Below are 18,098 nucleotides of genomic sequence, written 5' to 3'. Positions count from 1 at the left end.
TGAGCCAACCCAAAGTAGGTTGGCAAAATGCCGATCCAACATGCTCTTCGCACCTTAATGTTTGAGCATGGAGGGCTATGTACCGTGATGGTTTCCCATAGGTCGACCCAAGGCACATCGACAATACGCCGACCCGATACACTATTCCATCGCGCTCAAGCCGAGAGGGCTTTGTACCGAGGCAGTCTCCCATCGGCAAACCCGAGGCACATCGACAAAATGCCGAGCCCACCGACCAAGATGTCTCTTGGATAAATGTGAAATGTTGTATATCGACAAGGCCTGGAATTATACGTATAGGGACCCAGATATGGGGAGATTCGCTTGCTCGCTTAGACAATCAATAAGATCCCACGATCCGTGGGATGAGCAAGATAATGGTCATAAACACTGAGAGTTACGAATTATTGTCATTATTGAAATTTGATGTAGAATATGAATTATTGAACGAAATAAATCTAGATAAATTTACTCGGTGTAAACGGATCACTCCTCGTATATATATATATATATATATATATATATATATACACACACACATACATACATACATACATACATACATACATATATATATACATACATACATACATACATACATACATACATATATACATACATACAGAGAGAGAGAATCAAGATCCGTTGACCCCAGTTGTAAGTTTTAAAATTTCTTACACCAAATCTTATATCTTTAATAACTTTTTTATATAAGTCAAATTTAATAGATCAAACCGTTAAATTATGTGATATTATACTCAAGATCATATATATCGAATTTCACATGATACCAAAATTATTTAGTAGTTCATTACATTGATTTATTTAAAAATATAATATGATATTTAAAATATGTGTAAATATCTTTTTTTTTATAACATATAAAAAAGTTTAAATTATGTTAAATTCGATATATATAATCTTGAATATAATATCATATAATTCAGTGGTTGGATTGATTAAATTCACATTATACAAAAAAAAAAGTTAAAATATTTTTTTTAATCCCTATAGTTTTACTTACTTTACTTATTAATCGCTACAGTTTAAAATAAACTTTTTTTTAGTTCCTATAATTTAAAATAATTTTTTTAGTCCCTATATTTACAATTTTTTTAATCCTTTTAGCTCTTATCGTTAATTTTTTTTGTTATGTTGTTTGTTTTGTTTTGAAATAATAGAAGTTTTTAATTTTGTAAGAGTAAAAAAAGTGTCTCAACAATGAGCATAGTAAATAAGGATACAAAAGACACAACATTATATATATGTGTTTACATGTGCGTGCATGAATATTCCCTTTATTATTTATTTATATAACTACAAGCGGTTCAATTTCAAATGAATCTAAACCTGAAATTCTAATCAGTTTACTTTATAAGTCACTCAAAACTACCTATGGGGTTTATTTTTTTATTTTTTTTTAAATATCACATTAAATTACACTACATCATTTTATCAAATTGAACTGAATTATAAATTATTTGAATCATTAATAAATCAGTTTAGAACCAAATTACTTTAATAATTAAATTTAAAAGTGATTTAAAATCAGATTCAGAATCAAACTAATTTTGAATTACTTTAACAATCAAACTAGTTTTAAATCAGTCTTTTTTAAGAAAAAAAAAGTTTTTTAAGGCTTATTATACACATTAATACCGCATTTTTGTTTAAACCAGCTATAAACAAGTTCAGAATTGGTTTACAACTAATTTTATTGCACTCTTTAGCGACAAATTAAATTTTCTGTACTAGTTAAACATTTAACTAGGAGACTAATTAAGTAGACAAACATATTATAAAATATACAAATTATTTATCTTATTAAAAATATTTTTAAAAAAATAAAAAAGTTTACACAGATGAACTCATAAAAGTCAACTCAAAACCATTGAAGAACTATATTTGTCATGTAAAAAATTAAATATGAAGCACGAATTGATAACTCATATTTATTTTAATAGTCTAAAGATAATAAAAATAACATAAAATGAAATACAATGATAATAAGTAATACTCAAATATTTTTGAAATATTGTAAACCACTAAACATTAGATATGAGAGATATAAATAAATTATTTTGATTTTATTTTATTTTATTATTTAAAAAATTATACACGAAATTTAATAACAATGCGATTTGATTTTTAAAATTTATTTATTTAAAGAATATGATTTAATTTTTATAAATTAATAATGATTTTTTTAAATAATGTGGTCCAATTTTAAATTTAAACTTATTTATTTAGTTTTTTTTGGCACACCTCTAAAACTATTAGAAACATTATTTTTTTTTTTTTGAAGGGGGTTTGATGGGTTGGATATGGGGTTTTGGCAGTCCTACCCATTTAACTTGTGAGACCTCACTGAATCACTAGCTGTTACTGAATAAGTCGAATCATGAGTGACCAAGCATTCATTTATGTAGCCTGATACACGGTTTGTAACATAGGTCATAAGATAAGGATTCAACTTTCTAAGTGGGACATGGTGGTGAATACGCGGTTTCCGAAAGGAGGGACAGAATCGACCTCAAAGATGCAGTTGAACCACAAAGATGCACTTGAATCACAATGAATCGTCTTTTTCTCCCCACTATGTTTAGTGAACCTTCATCATTCAATGCTTTCCACCAAACTTTCTTCCAAAAGGAGCCACCTTAACGCGTTAATGAGAACGTATGCATTCCGACTCTACCACTTTTCCTCTCAAAAGTAAAATCCTTATAGTTTATATACATACATGCAAACCATAAACTTAGTAGCATCAATCTTGAAGCCAAACATTTGTTTTATATATATCTTTAGCTAGTATCTAAGTCCCAAAACATAGGCCATGTCGAATTTGAGTTTCCTTAAGTTTCACACTGGCACCTCTTTGAGTCACTCCTCTCAAACCAAAGATCCAACCCTGAAAACCAACAACTTCAAACCAAATGCATCAAATTTAGGGTGCAACTTTCAGCCAAAATCAGATGAAATGGAATGGGTGTTTGACAAGTTTGACACCAACAAAGATGGCAAGATTTCCCTTGAAGAATACAAGCAAGCTATGAGGACAATGGGGTGGGGAATTGGAGACACCGAGGTTGTTGAGTCTTTCAAGGTCATGGACTCTGATGGAGATGGTTTCGTTGATTCCAAGGAGTTCATGGAAATGTTCAACGTGGAGGAGAGGGTGAAGGAAACGGAGATCAAGAGTGCTTTTCAAGTGTTTGACTTGAATGGTGATGAGAAAATTAGTGCAGAAGAATTGTCCCATGTTCTCAAAAGCCTAGGAGAGAATTGCAGCCTTAGTGCTTGTAAGAAAATGGTGATGGGGGTTGATGGAAACGGTGATGGTTTTATAGACTTGAACGAGTTTATGAGGATGATGACTAATGGCAAGAAACTGGCCTAAGTTGTGATAATATATTTTTATGAGGTCATGTGTGTTTGCCTTTTCCTCAATCTTCTTGTTTTGTTTTTTCCTCCCTCTCTTTATTTGGGTTGCTAGATTGATCATTTTAAACAAAGTATATGGATATTTTCTCTTGCCAAAGGGGTGTTGTATTCTATTATAAATAGAACAAATATTACTATCTCTTTTATGTTTCTATCATATTTTATTAGTATGAGTAATATTAGATTCAATTTCTCAAACAAAGTTTTAAGTTTGACTTTTGTGTATAAAAAAATGTAATTAAAAAGGGAGATTCTACTAAAATTGATTAATCAAATTTTATGACAAAAATTAATTATTAATAAAATTGATAAATATTTTATATTAATAATATAATTAAAAAAAATCTCTTTGGACAAAAGCTAGATAAGTAACCATGACAAGAAGAAAAAAAGACAACACTTAGTTTAAAGATGTAGCACAACTAAAATAACTACGACAGAATAAATAGGGAGCGGGAAGTATTATTGTAGAAAGTAAAGATCACGTTTAACCATGAAGGGGTGGGGATTCTAACTCAAGTTCAACTGATTGAATCAGATGATTTAATCCTCTAAATTTCTCACCAACAATTTACAAAATAAAAAAAATTATAAAAGAAAGATAGAAAAATTTGAAAAGAAAAAATTTGAAAATGAAATGATTATTTAATTATTAACTAAGAAAGTAAAGGATAGAGAAGCAAATAAGAAAAAAAAAGGTATATTTATAAAATGACGTAAATACTCTTAAATAAAAAAGAGATATAATAAAGAAAATTAAAATGTAAAAAATAACATTTCATCAAAATTTAAGTTAAAATTAAAATATTTACTTTCTGTATTAAATAAAACGATAAATGTGAATAAATATTTTTATTTATACGTAGTAAATGTCTATACTATATAATAAATAAAAAGTTGCTAACAGAAAAATTAAAATAATCATTAAGAAACTTACGATAAATTTAAGTTTATTTTTTTAGTCTTCGTAATATATTTATTTCTTACTTTTGGTACTTAGAAATTTTTGTTTAACTTTCAGTTTCTGTATTTTTTTTTTTGTTTTTTTTTTCTTGCCATTACTTTTTACTGTTTGTGTATGATGTGTCAAAAATCAAATAACTTAATTTACTTTAAAACAATTTTCTTGTAACGAACACATATGTAAAACGGTGAAAAAAAGTAACGTTAAGTACTAAAAACAAAAAGAAATACAGGAACTGAAAGTTAAACATTTTTTTTAGTGATTGAAAGAGAAAAAACATGTATATTATAGGAAATCAAAATATATTTAAGCTATAAATTTAAAATTATGAATTTTATTGTTTGAAATAAAAATTAGAGTTTTGTTTATATTTGTTTCATAAAATTAATATATCTTAGTAATTTTATGAACTTCACATAAATTCTTTATTATTAGTTATTTCTTTCTTTTTAAATTAATGGAAAAGGTGTGAGAATCGTAATATTTCTTTGAGTAGTTTTTTTTTATTTTTATTTTTACACAGACTTCCAAAATTAAAAAAAAAAAATACACCAAGTATCATTTAATTAATTATTTTTATAAACCTAAGACTTAAACCTAAGATCTAAAGATTCAAGGACTAGACACAACATCATTTAACAAACACTATTAATTCTTAAACATATTTTTAACGGAATATAAAAGTACAAAGTGTCTCGACATCACTAGTATTAATAAAAGAGATTGTCTTATTTGGTGTCCATATTTTAAAACAATTTTATCCTTATAACCATTTTTTTTTATATAAATTATATATATATATATATATATATATATATATTTTATTTTTCTGTAAATTTCACTTCACAACCATTTGTATTTTTAATAACCATATACTATTATATAATTTTTATTATTTATTAAAAATAATTTACAAAAGCACGACATGTCTTTTATTCATTAATATATAATAAATTTTAAAAGTATTTATTTACTTATTATTCTTCAAGATTGACAATTTAAATGATAGAGCGAAAAGTCATCCAAAGTCCCAAGCATTCTAAAGTTGTTATGGATAAAAGACACACACTAGAAGGGGATTGAATAGTGTGTATCAAAAACTCATGTATGTGCAGTAAAATGAAAGTAACTTATTAGACGAAACATTGGAGAAGAGTTATATTGAATTCCACTAACTTTCAACAAAGTTACAAGTATTCTTTTACCAAGTCACTCTGGATCAACTTTAAGTAGTCTTTAACTTACCTCTTCAAGTAGCTACCCAAGTATTCTTTAAACAATAAGCCTCAAGTATTCTTTCAAACAAGCCTCTTTAGACTCAATACCAAGTATTCTTTCAAACAAGCCTCTCCAGACTCAATACTAAGTCTTCTTTCAAACAAGCTTCTTCAAGTTCAACACTAGGTATTTTTTCAAGCAAGCCTCTCTAGGCTCAACACCAAGTATTCTTTCAAACAAGCCTCTTTAGGCTCAACATCAAGTATTCTTTCAAATAAGCCTTTCTAGGCTCAACCCTTACAACAAAGGTAATGAATAATTACATAATTGTTTTGTCTCTTCTAAACGTGATGTAATCAATAATGAAAGCACAAGTAACCTATAAAGAAATATGTACAAGATTTACAATGAAATGTTTCTTTGTAGTTTTTCAACTCTCTATTTTTTTTGTATGCTTCTCTATACAAATTTCTCGATGTGTATTTACTTTGATCGCTTATGTTCAATGTGTGTCACTCCTTTTCTTTTTATGTTGTCACCACTTTGTTGTTTGAAGACTTGATCATTTTATAGTAGCTTTAGAGAAGATGCCCATTACGCTAACTTTGAGTTGAAATTTCAATTTTCTTTACGAGTTGCTTTGTCTATCTTCTTTGTTGATCCTCGAGATTACTATTGATACATTTAATGCGAACATGAAATGCCTTTCAGTAAAGTGTGTATCTCTTATGTGATCTAGTAGAATACTGATAAGCCTCATATATCGGAGCCCATCAAGGAACATCAACCCAACCAGATAAAGACTCAAGAAAGGCCCAAACATTTGATTAAGAAGCCCCATTGGATGAATGAATTTGAAATATAATGTCTTAGCTTGTTCTTAATTTCCCAACGACTATTTTAGGAAGCACTGTACTAGCCGTTATTATATTTCCCTTTTGTATTTAAGAAGTGTCATCTCTTTGAGAATGGAAGAATGAAGTAATTTTTATTTTCCATATTAATCTTAGTCATAGATAGGTAGAGATAAAAAAAATTAGATACCTATCATTGGTGCTTTCATCATGCTCCCTAAATCAACCAAGGATTTGGAGGATTCTATCCAAATCATGGTTGAAAAGTTTGCTACTTTCCAAACCCAACAGGATAATCGTACCGAGCAGCTCCAATTATCCATAGACGCTCATTTCGAGGCAATCACTGGCACCCTCAATAATATCATGGACAAATTCACCGCCCTCCACATCCACCCACACAATGCCAATTCATAATTTCCTCCTAGCACCATCCATCATACCCCTCCTAATTTTCCAGTGGGACCTGACGGTTCCATGCACCTTCCCTCCCCTCCACACCTCACTACTCCACTATTTCATCATCCTTTTCCTCCACTGTCTCCACATTTTTCACCCTCAACTCAACTTCGTACTCCAAAGCTCTTACTCCTTTCCTTTGATGGGTCAGACCCACTAGATTGGGTCTTTCATGCAGATCAATTTTTTTCCTACTACTAGGTTCCACCAGACCAACGTCTTCATATGGTGGCGTTTTATATGAAGGGTGATGCCCTTAGTTGGTTCAAGTGGTTACACAACAATCATCAACTCACTGACTGGGAATCCTTTGTTCGGCCTCTTGAGCTTCGTTTTGGCCCATCTTCTTATGAGAACCATGAAGCCGAGTTGCTAAAAATTCGCTAATACACTACTGTTTCTGAATATCAACTACGTTTTGAACGCTTATCAAATAGAGTTTTTGGTCTCTCTCCATCTACACTCCTTAATTGTTTCTTTTCAGGTTTGTTACTAGAAATTAAAAGAGAACTCGCAATCCATAGGCCTCACTCCATCCATCAAGCCATTGGCCTCGCCAAATTGATAGAGGATAATATTCGTGATTCTAAGCCTAAACCCATACCACGGTCCCCACCTACGATTTTGCCTTCCAACCCGCCACCTACTACCTCTCTTCCAGTCAAGAAACTTACCCCTACCCAGATGCAAGATCATCGTACGAAAGGCCTGTGTTATAATTGTGATGAAAAATACTAAATTCCTCCTTCTCCTAACTAATGAAGACCCACCCATTATGGACGTGCCTGAGACCTCCAATCCTATGTCTTTAGATCACTCACCTACTTTAGACACATCTGATTCTCCAGCTATACATTTTCAACTCTCTCCTCAGGCTCTCACTAGTCAACTTTCTCCACAAACTCTTCGTTTTCAAGGCTCTATTCAAGGCTTGTTAGTTACGGTTCTTATTAATACAGGGAGTTCCCATAATATTATGCAATCCCGCATTGCTCATCATTTACGTTTACCCATCACCCCAACCCCTGCTTTTCCTGTTATGGTTGGCAACGGTGCTCATATTATTTGTTCAAGTTTATGCTCTAATGTTTCTTTGTTTGTGCAACACCATTTTTTCACTATTCTAGCTTACCTCCTCCCTATTCAGGGTTCTGATATCGTTTTAGGCATTGAATGGTTGCACACCTTGGGTCCTATTATTTCTGACTTTTTGGTTTCATGCATGACTTTCACTTATCATGAAACCTCCATCACCATCATAGGGGACTCTACTTCCACTACCCAATCTTCCACACCTCAACAAATATGTCATTTACTCCATACAGATTCCATTGCTTCCCTGCACTTATTGTCTTTTGACCCTATTCCACCATCAACTCCATTCACACCCACACACCAAAATCCCCAAATCCATCAATTACTTCAACAATTTTCTTCAGTTTTTGATACACCTGAAGGTCATCCCCCTGAACGACCCCATGATCACAATATTCCCCTCCTTCCAAATTTTTCCCCTATCTCTGTTAGACCATAGAGATACCCTCACATTCATAAAGAAGCCATGAATACCATTATCAAAGAACTACTTTCTGGTGGCCTCATTTGCCTAGTACTAGCCCTTTCTCCTCTCCAGTGTTACTGGTTCGCAAAAAAGACGAAACTTGGCATTTTTGTGTTGACTATTGTGCCTTAAATGCTATCACTATTAAAGACAAGTTCCCTATCCCCACCATTGATGAGCTCTTGGATGAGCTAGGGGTGCCACTATTTTTTCTAAGATTGATTTACGCTTGGGATACCACCAAATACGTGTCAACCCAGCTGATATCCATAAAATAGCTTTTCGCACTTGGGATGGTCATTATGAGTTTCTTGTCATGCTTTTTGGCCTTACAAATTCCCCCTCATCTTTTCAGAGTGCAATGAACGATCTTTTACGTCCTCACCTACGTTGTTTTGTCTTAGTTTTTTTTTATGATATTTTAATTTATAGTAAAACTTTTTCTGACCACTTACTTCATTTACAAACTGTTTTGCAGTTACTAAAGGATCATCAATTCTTTGCCAAATTCATTAAGTGTGGGTTTGCTATGCCTACTGTTCATTATTTGGGTCATGTTCTGTCAGCTCAAGGGGTTCAACCCGATCCAGACAAAGTCACTGCTATTCTAGATTGGCCAACCCCGCTCTCTCTAACCGCACTCTGTGGATTCCTTGGCCTCACTGGATTTTATCGTCGATTCGTTCGACACTATGCGGACCTTGCCGCGCCTCTCACGAATTTATTAAAATCTACATTTTTTCACTGGCATACAGAGGCAGATGTGGCCTTTAAACAGTTAAAGTTGTCCATCACAAACACTCCGGTTCTTAAACTACCAGATTTTACTATTCCCTTCGAGCTGGAGACTGATGCGTCTTTTTTGGCCATTGGTGCTGTCCTATCCCAAAACCAGCATCCCTTGGCCTTCTTTAGCAAAAAGCTTTGTCCCCGCATGCAAGCTGATTTTGTTTACGCAAGAGAAATGTTTGCAATAACTGAATCAGTCAAGAAATGGTTTCAATTTCTAATAGGAAGACATTTTCGTATCTTTACTAATCAAAAGAGTTTAAAATTCCTTATGTCCCAAACTTACCACACACCTGAACAACAAAGATGGGCCACCAAACTACAAGGGTTTAGTTATGACATTATTTATGATGCTGGGAAAAATAATCGTGTTGCCGACGCCTTGTCTCGATGTTCTCATCCTACTTCAACATCATTAATTTTCATGGCAATTTTTTCCACTTTACCAAACCCGTTGGATGAACTGCGTCGATTTTACTCCTTGCACCCCGCAGGAATCACTATGAAAAACAAGATTCAACAAGGATCAGTCACACCAGATCTTCGTTTCCAATTTAAACCAGGGCTTATTTATTTTAAAGATAGAATTTTTATACCTGATCATCTTAATTGGTGTTCTCTACTTTGTATTGAATACCACTCTACTTTGTATTGAATACCACTCTACTCCTATTGTAGGGCACTCCGGTTTTAAGCCCTCTCTTAAACGTATTTCTGCTTCTTTTTCATGGCCAGGGCTTTGCAAGGATTTGAACAATTTCATACAACATTGCTCCAGCTGCCAACAAAATAAGAACTTAACTTCAAAAAAACAAGGCCTCCTGCAACCACTCCCTATACCCCATCAAGTTTGGGAAGATTTAACTATGAATTTTATTACAAGTCTACCATCTTTGGCCAATCATACCTGTATCTGGGTGATCGTCGATTGTTTCACCAAGTATGCCCACTTCATAGCTCTTCCTACCCATTTCACTACGGTAGGACTTGCCTCACGGATCTTTGTCGAGATTTGTCGTCTTCATGGAGTACCACACACCATCGTCTCCGATCGCGATCGTACGTTCCTCAGTCAGTTTTGGCAAGAGATTTTTCGTTTACAAGGCACTCAGCTTCGATTCTCCACCGCTTACCACCTTGAAACTGACGGCCAAATTGAAGTTCTCAATAGATCTCTTCAAGCATATCTTCGTTGTTTTGCTAGTGAGCATCCCCATCGTTCGTTTCAATTTTTACACCTTGCGGAACTGTGGTACAACTTAACTTAGCACTCAGCCATTGGCATGAGTCCGTTTGAAGCTTTATACGGTCGACACCCACCAACACTTATCGACTACATTCCTCAACCACACCATTCGGCTACTGTTTCAAACACCCTGCAACAACGCCAAGATGTGCTCCAAAAACTTAAGGAAAATCTTAAAAAGACTCGTCAACGCATGCAAGATCAAGCTAATAAAGGTCGCAAATACCTCACCTTTGAACCAAGCACATGGGTTTGGCTTCGTCTTCAACCTTATCGACAACATTCGGTGGTGCGTCATCGTTCTCAAAAATTATCTCATCATTTCTACGACCCTTTTAAAGTCCTTCATCTCATCAGAACCGTAGCCTATAAGTTGGATCTTCCTTTCACTAGTCGCATTCACCCTGTGTTCCATATATCATTACTTCGTCGCTATGTTGGACCACCTCTGTTAACCACCCCGACACTCCCTTCTCACATTTTCCCCCGGGAACCTCACACTCAATTACCTTCAACACTTTTAGTTCCAACACATCAACGCACAACACCCACTTTAAAACATAACTGATCTACTTCCATTACCTTTACAGATGGCCCGCATGTTCCCTTTGAAAATCCCTCCAACACATCTCCACACTACTAGAAAATGACTCATCAACGTCACTAATTCTACATCGGTTTTAATAAAACTGATGTAGAAACAAAATACGGTGGCATTTTTGTAATTATTTGAAGAATGTAAAGCAAATCTACATCGGTTTAATGGAAGACCGATGTAATAGTGAAAGTGCGGTGGCAATTTCATAAATAAGAGAAAAAACATAAAGATATCTAAATCGGTTCACTTTATGACCGATGTAGAATTGGATAACTTTCCCTACCCGCGTGCGCCATCTCCAAAGAAAGCCTCCCTCCTTCCTCTCCGAAGAAAGTCCAATGGATTCACCTCTGGCCTCTGGGCACGTCGAAACCACATGAGTTCACCGGGGTGGAGCACAGTCCGCCAAAATTGGCATAGGTTAGGTGCTATTGATGGAACATGGTAAGCCTATCTTTCTCCGTATGGAAGTGCTGCGAGCACATAAAGATGTGGGTAGAGGAAGTCTCAAAAGCAAAGGCCGAGCTGTAGGTCACGTGACCTGCACCGAGTTGATTCCCGTCGTTCTCCAAAGAAAGCCCTAACTCCTTAATAGTAAGCACCCAGACTCTTCTCAGACCATGAAAAACATCATCATCGAAAACCCTAACTCCTTAATAGTAAGCACCCAGACTCTTCTCAGACCATGAAAAACATCATCATCGAAAACCCTAACTCCTGCGGGTATGTTGTTCTTTTCCGCTTTCAAACTTTTGAATCTACGAGAGCTTCCGGTATTAGTGAAAGTTGAAGAGTTCGCACGAAAACCCTTAATAGTAAGCTAGTGTCTATTGCTTTTGAACAGACCCTTGTTGAGGTAATCTCATGTTTGGCTTCTTGGGGTATTGGAATAATGCAATAAAAATATCAAATGTGTTGGAATTCTTCGCACCTTTAGTTGTTTCTGATGCCAGAAAACTGTTGTAGCTTTTTAATTTTTCTATATTTACATGTTTTGAATTTTTCTATATTTACATGTTTTGAATTTTTCTTGGTGAAGGCGGCTAAGCAGGTATGTCCATATGTAGCATATTAGTCAAAAGAGAAAAGGAGGCTAGTATATGATACTGAGTTGTTTTATCTTTTCTCAATGAAGAAAGAATGTAATTTGTTACTAATAAACTATGGAGCCTGGCCATGCCTCATGAACACAACACATATCAACACTAGACTAGTACACTACATGCACACACTAGATTGTTAGTTTAGAAATTTTAAACCCATATTGGACATATGCATAGAACCAAATTAATCAATTAGAGTCTAGCCTCTATTTTTCTTGTTATGTCAATCTGTACTTCATCATTATGTATCATGCCTTCTGTCTTCTATATTAAACAAATTATTTAATAAGATCACTTATGAGTGGTCCCTTGAAATATCTGTCGTTTCTTTTGCAGTTTGATGCATTGGTTACAACATTTCCCATATCTGAGGGAGGTGAAGAAGCACAAATTAAGAGGATTACAGAACTAAAAGTATGGAACTCACAGCTCACTCTGTTTTTTATGCGATTGAATGGTGCAATTAATAATAAATAATGATGTAATTGGAACATAGAGTATTTATGTTTTTACATTGTTTCTACATTTTCCTTTCAGACTGAAAATAATGCAATAGGCCAAGAACTTCATAAGCAATTGGAAGCTGCAGGTCTGTACCAGTTTTTTGTTTATATTTGAAGTCTAAACTTCTATCTTGATTTCTCTTTTATAACATGTGAAAGTATATATTTGTGTTAAATAGAAAAAAATAAGTTTTGCTAAGTTTGATGAAGAGTAAGATTCATGGAATAAGATGTCCTGGTTAATAATTGTCATACATAAAAAATATAAGGACTGTGTTTAATTTGAGAAAAACAAAATGAAAATACAAAAGTGATTTGTTTAATTCAATAAAGGCAAGTATGCATATTATTGGCTTTATATGTGGTTCTTATTCAAATTCTCAAAAATTAAAATAACAAGTGTTTTAGTATATACAATAATATTAAAATTTTAAACGATTTGTGCTTTGTGAATTTTAGAATGTTTTGAGGAATGTGAAATTGCCTAACACTGTGTTTTTGATGTCAAAGAAGGAATTGAATGAAGTTCAGGAGCTATTTAGGCAAGCATCAGATAATTGTTTGAACTTGAAGAAACCAGATGACAATTAGCTACTTGTGTTCCTAGGGTGTCAGAGATGAATTTGGCCACAAGTATCTCAACTTGGCACAAAGCAAGGACTACTGCAGGAGGATTTTCCTATTCTCCATGAAATCTTGGTTACCTGAAGAAGCTGTATTAGTTAGTATGTTCTAACTTGTGCATGTTAGGTGATATTTTGTAGAAGTTGATCAACGGTTGAGATACTGGTGCAGATATTGCTTGCAGCTGGAGCTGATCCATCTGCTCAAGATTCACATAATGGGAGGACAGCTTTGCATACTAGTGGACAGGCATAAAAATGAGGTGAAGAAGCATTAATGTGGTAGGAGTAGTATTTTCTTTTCTTGGTAGCATGTTGCATCGTCATAAGTATTTATTTTATGTTCTAATTGACTACTTCCATTATGAAATAAGTGTCAATTTAGCAATATTTTTGTTCCAATTTATATTGCAAAATGGAGAGCGCTGATTAAGTTTCCTTACATATGTTAATTTGATTTTACCTTCTTTTTAGGGTGATAATAAATCCTTCCTTGTTTACAAAAAGAAGATGGGAACATCTCCTGAGATGCTATGCTGTTTCTGCCTTGCTCCTTTTAGACAGTTCCTTGAGATTGTAGTGAACATGAAATTTGATGAAGAACCTAACTATTCCAAGCTTATATCTTTATTTGATGGTATGCTTGGGCCCAATCCTGCATTGAGGCCTATTAATACTGAAGGTGCTCAAAAGGTAATATTATCATGTGATTTTGGATTATAACTTTTTCTGAATGATATATATAGAAATTGTACAGAAATAGTCAGGAACTTTTTCCCATTTACAAATAGGATTTCCTCTTACTCCCTTAGTTGCATGCTCTATTTTAGGAAACTTAATCTTGTACTATTAGATTTGATTTGATATGATGTGTTAAAATGTGATACAAAATATAAATTTTCACTAATGCTGGGCCATAATCTTAATAAAATTGAGGAAAATGACTTGAAATATTATTTAATATGAAAATCAATCATGGTAATATAATAGAACATGGGAACTAATACTAAGATCATCTAAGATACTCTAAATATACTGATATACTATTTTGGATATTTTCATGTATTGTGGCACCCACTCTCATGCTAAGTCTTATTATTAAGCTTTAAATTTGTTGCACATATATATATAATAAATAATGGGGCATATATCAAAACTTCTTTAAAACTGATAGTAGGGCATATGACAACCTTGATTATTTTTATTATTATGTTTTTGGTCTTTGTGTTCATGTTGGTACCTTGTTCCCTCAAAGAAAATTTACCAGGTTGGTCAGAAGAGGGGTGGATTGAATATTGAGGAAGAGGATGATTCACAGCCCAAAAAGAAGGTTTGTTTGGGGGTTCCTGCTACACAATGGATTTCAGTTTACAATGCAAGGATGCCAATGAAGCAAAGGTATTAATCTTTGAGCAATTGGATATGAGATTTTTTATGCACTTTACATTGTATTAATATTAGAACCTTTTTCAAATCAAAGAAAGGTTTGCTTTAGTCTTACATTGGTCCAACCTTTAATTTGAATTCACTTGTTTAATTTCACAGTTTAGCATATATGTATCATCTAAATGATTCAGACCTTGTTCATTAAAAATGTATTTTGGAGCCATTTGTGAACCGAAAGTATTTTTTTGTTAAACCAAACTTGAGTCCTTTGAGTGGTTGAATTGAGCTTGTCCTTGCATAACTTGAACTATACTGTTTTAATGATAATTATATTGTAGAAAAAGTTTAATTAATAGGTGCTGAAATATTTATAACTATGTTATAAAACTTACAGTATATGTTAAAAATTAAGTAAATTTAACGCTTTAATTAAGCAATAATAGTGGACCAAATGCCGACTTTACAAATAATGCAATTCTTGATTTACATAAATAAATTCAGTCCAACTTTTTTTAGTTTTTTAAGTGTTATTTTGCTTTTTAAGTTTATTATAGTTGGTAATGCATCATATAATCTAGCTATAAAGTTGATTCCTTAATATAGGGGGGCTTAGTTTTCTTTTCAGTTTACAGCTTGAATTTTTGTTCATTCTTGATGAATTCTTCATTTTCATTATTTCTTTTGTTCTGATTACTTTTCAGTTATCATTTGCTACGTGTCATTCTTGAATATGTATGTATATCCTAATTGCTTGCATGATTGTTATGTAGTGTAACTACCGGTTCTTTCTTCATGTTTGTCTTCTCAAACTACACTACTTTGTTATATATGTTTTTGCTTTTGCTGGGTTCTATATTAGAAGAATTATGGCATCAGAGGAGACAACAATTTGAGCTGCTGGGTTGTGTTGGTCCCCTTCAACAAATAAGCATAATTTTTTTTAAAAAAAAAAAAAGCAATCTACAATCGGTTTTTTCAGAACCGATGTAAAAATGTATACATTTTCTACGTCACTCTATTCTACATCGATTTTAGAACCGATTGTAGATGGCTTTAGAGAACTGATTGTAAAATGTGCATTCTTGTATTAGTGCCACACATTAGATTTAGGCATGATTCGTGCCTCGAACCCCCACATTCAATCCTCACCGTCCCCAACAAACACATTTTCACCTAATGACGTGACCTCCATTGCCACGTCAACCATCCGTTCAGCTTCTCCACGTTGATGCGTCAAAAGCCTTTGAGGAAAAAAGTCCATAGTGAAAAGATTGGGTATTGATAAGCCTCATATATCGGAGCCCATCAAGGAACATCAGCCCAACTAGATAGAGACTCAAGAGAGGCCCAAATGTTTGATTAAGAAGCCCAATTGGATGAATGAATTTGAAATATAATGTCTTAGCTTGTTTTTAATTTCCCAACGACTATTTTTTATGAAGCACTGTAAAAGCCGTTATTATATTTCCCTTTTGTATTTAAGAAGCGTCATCTTTTTTGAGAATGGAGAAGGAATGAAGTAATTTTTGTTTTGCATATTAATCTTAGTCATAGATAGGTAGAGATAAAAAAAATTAGATACCTATCAAATACTTATAATTATTTTCTTTTAAATTGAGCATGGTTAGAAACAATGTCAACACAAAGTAGTTGAAGTTAACGTAGCGTAGTTTTTTTGTAGAGCATTTTTCGTGATATACGGGATTTTATTTTTTTTGCTTCTGAAAAATATTTTGTCTTTTTTTTTCTTTAATAGATTTTGATAGTTTTTGAGATATCTTTCTTGTTTGATATGTTAAAGGAATAACATATTTAATAAAATTTAATGTTAGTTTCATTTGAAAGTATATATTTAATGCACAAAGACAACTATATACTTCGTCTGATTTTCTCTATCTTAATGATGATATATTTTACATATTTTTTTGTTTAGATATAGTAATTTTTTTTTTAATTTTTACTTTACCAAAAGAGAAGAAATCTTTTATTTGTTATCATTAAAACTTAGGGACAAAATTCCCTATCCTAAGTGGAAGTAAGATGTTTAACCATTTACTTACACATTGGCAAGCAACAAACAGTGACATTGAATGACATTCATTTATTGATGTTCTGACTTTATCTTTTTTTTTCATACAAATTACAATATTATGCATATAAATCTTCTGGCATAGGAAGACGTAGTTATTTTTGATATTTCGATGGTGCTAATTCGACTTTGCCCTCAATGCAGGAAACGTTTTATTATTGAGTAAATTCTTAACTTAATTCTACTAAAAGTCTTCTTAAAATTAATCCTTAAATTTAGTAAATACTGTCACATAAATTTCTGAATTTAATAAAAAAAGTTTTTTCAATATGAAACCCGTTATTTAAATTAATCTAGCTAATACCTCTGTTTTCTTTGTTTGGTTAATTTTAACAGCCCATCTTATGTGTTGTTAAGAGAAAAACCAAACAGCCCATCTTATTATTATTATTATTATTATTATTATTATTATTATTATTATTATTATTATTATTATTATTATTATTATTATTATTATTATATAATAAAAGGTTAACAGCCCATCTTAGTGATACATTAAGTGATACATTAAGTGCACATGTGGCATATCCGTATAAATTAAATTAAATACCTATTTGCATTAGTTAAATTAAACATTTTGAAACAAAATACATAAAATACCTACATTACATGATTTTATAAGAAATCCAAATTTTATATTTATTATTGAAAAATGAATATAGTAATAAATAATAAATGTTTTATATACCCGTGCATTGTACATTTGTACTACCGGTTTTTAATAATCTAGTGTCAATACTCAATACAGTTCGTGATGCCAATGGCCAGATCTACGGATATTATTTTGAGGTTATTACAGTATCTTTGTTAAAATATTAAAATTTAAAATAAAGTAAAAAAAAAGTAAATTAAATAATATAAATAATTTTTAAAATTTTATACTAAAAATAAATGACTTTATATATATAAGGTCACTAAAGACTAAACACACTTTTTTATATGAAAACGACTAATAATAATTTTTAATTAAAATAAACGTTCTAAACTTAGAAAAATTACAAATAAAATTACTATATAAATAATTAGAGACATTTAAATAATTTTAAATTATACCAACATGTGATTAGAGACACTTGTTATCACTAATAATAAGCAAATAAGGAAAATCAACTTATTTTACTTGTGAGTATATGTTTATGTTATTTATTTTTAATCTATAGCAAATTTTACTCTAGGATATTTAGGGATATGTTTGTTTTAATCATCCTTACATATTGTTCAAGTGTGTGTAACGAGTATTTTAAAGAGGTTAACACTATCT

At 32.3% G+C, this 18,098-nt stretch overlaps 2 protein-coding genes across 2 annotated transcripts; both read left to right on the top strand.

The window, feature by feature from the left end:
* Window positions 1–2,744: 2,744 nt before the first annotated feature.
* On the top strand, window positions 2,745–3,596 carry LOC109817360 (calmodulin-like protein 30). The gene has a single exon (XM_020382592.3). It carries the CDS (start codon window positions 2,837–2,839, stop codon window positions 3,398–3,400), a length of 564 nt encoding a protein of 187 aa, XP_020238181.1. The 5' UTR covers window positions 2,745–2,836; the 3' UTR covers window positions 3,401–3,596.
* A 10,236-nt stretch (window positions 3,597–13,832) lies between these two features.
* LOC109817358 (casein kinase 1-like protein HD16) lies at window positions 13,833–14,804 on the top strand. The gene is made up of 2 exons (XM_029275212.2): window positions 13,833–14,055; window positions 14,630–14,804. The coding sequence occupies exons 1-2, from the start codon at window positions 13,873–13,875 to the stop codon at window positions 14,765–14,767; spliced, it is 321 nt and encodes a 106-aa protein (XP_029131045.2). The 5' UTR covers window positions 13,833–13,872; the 3' UTR covers window positions 14,768–14,804.
* The last annotated feature ends 3,294 nt before the right edge of the window (window positions 14,805–18,098 follow it).

The sequence above is a fragment of the Cajanus cajan genome, chromosome 5 (assembly GCF_000230855.2).
Source record: "Cajanus cajan strain Asha chromosome 5, NIPB_CcT2T_4, whole genome shotgun sequence".
NCBI lineage: Eukaryota > Viridiplantae > Streptophyta > Magnoliopsida > Fabales > Fabaceae > Cajanus > Cajanus cajan.
The sequence above is the reverse complement of the archived record's forward strand: the minus strand, read 5'-3'. Positions and strand labels throughout refer to the sequence as shown.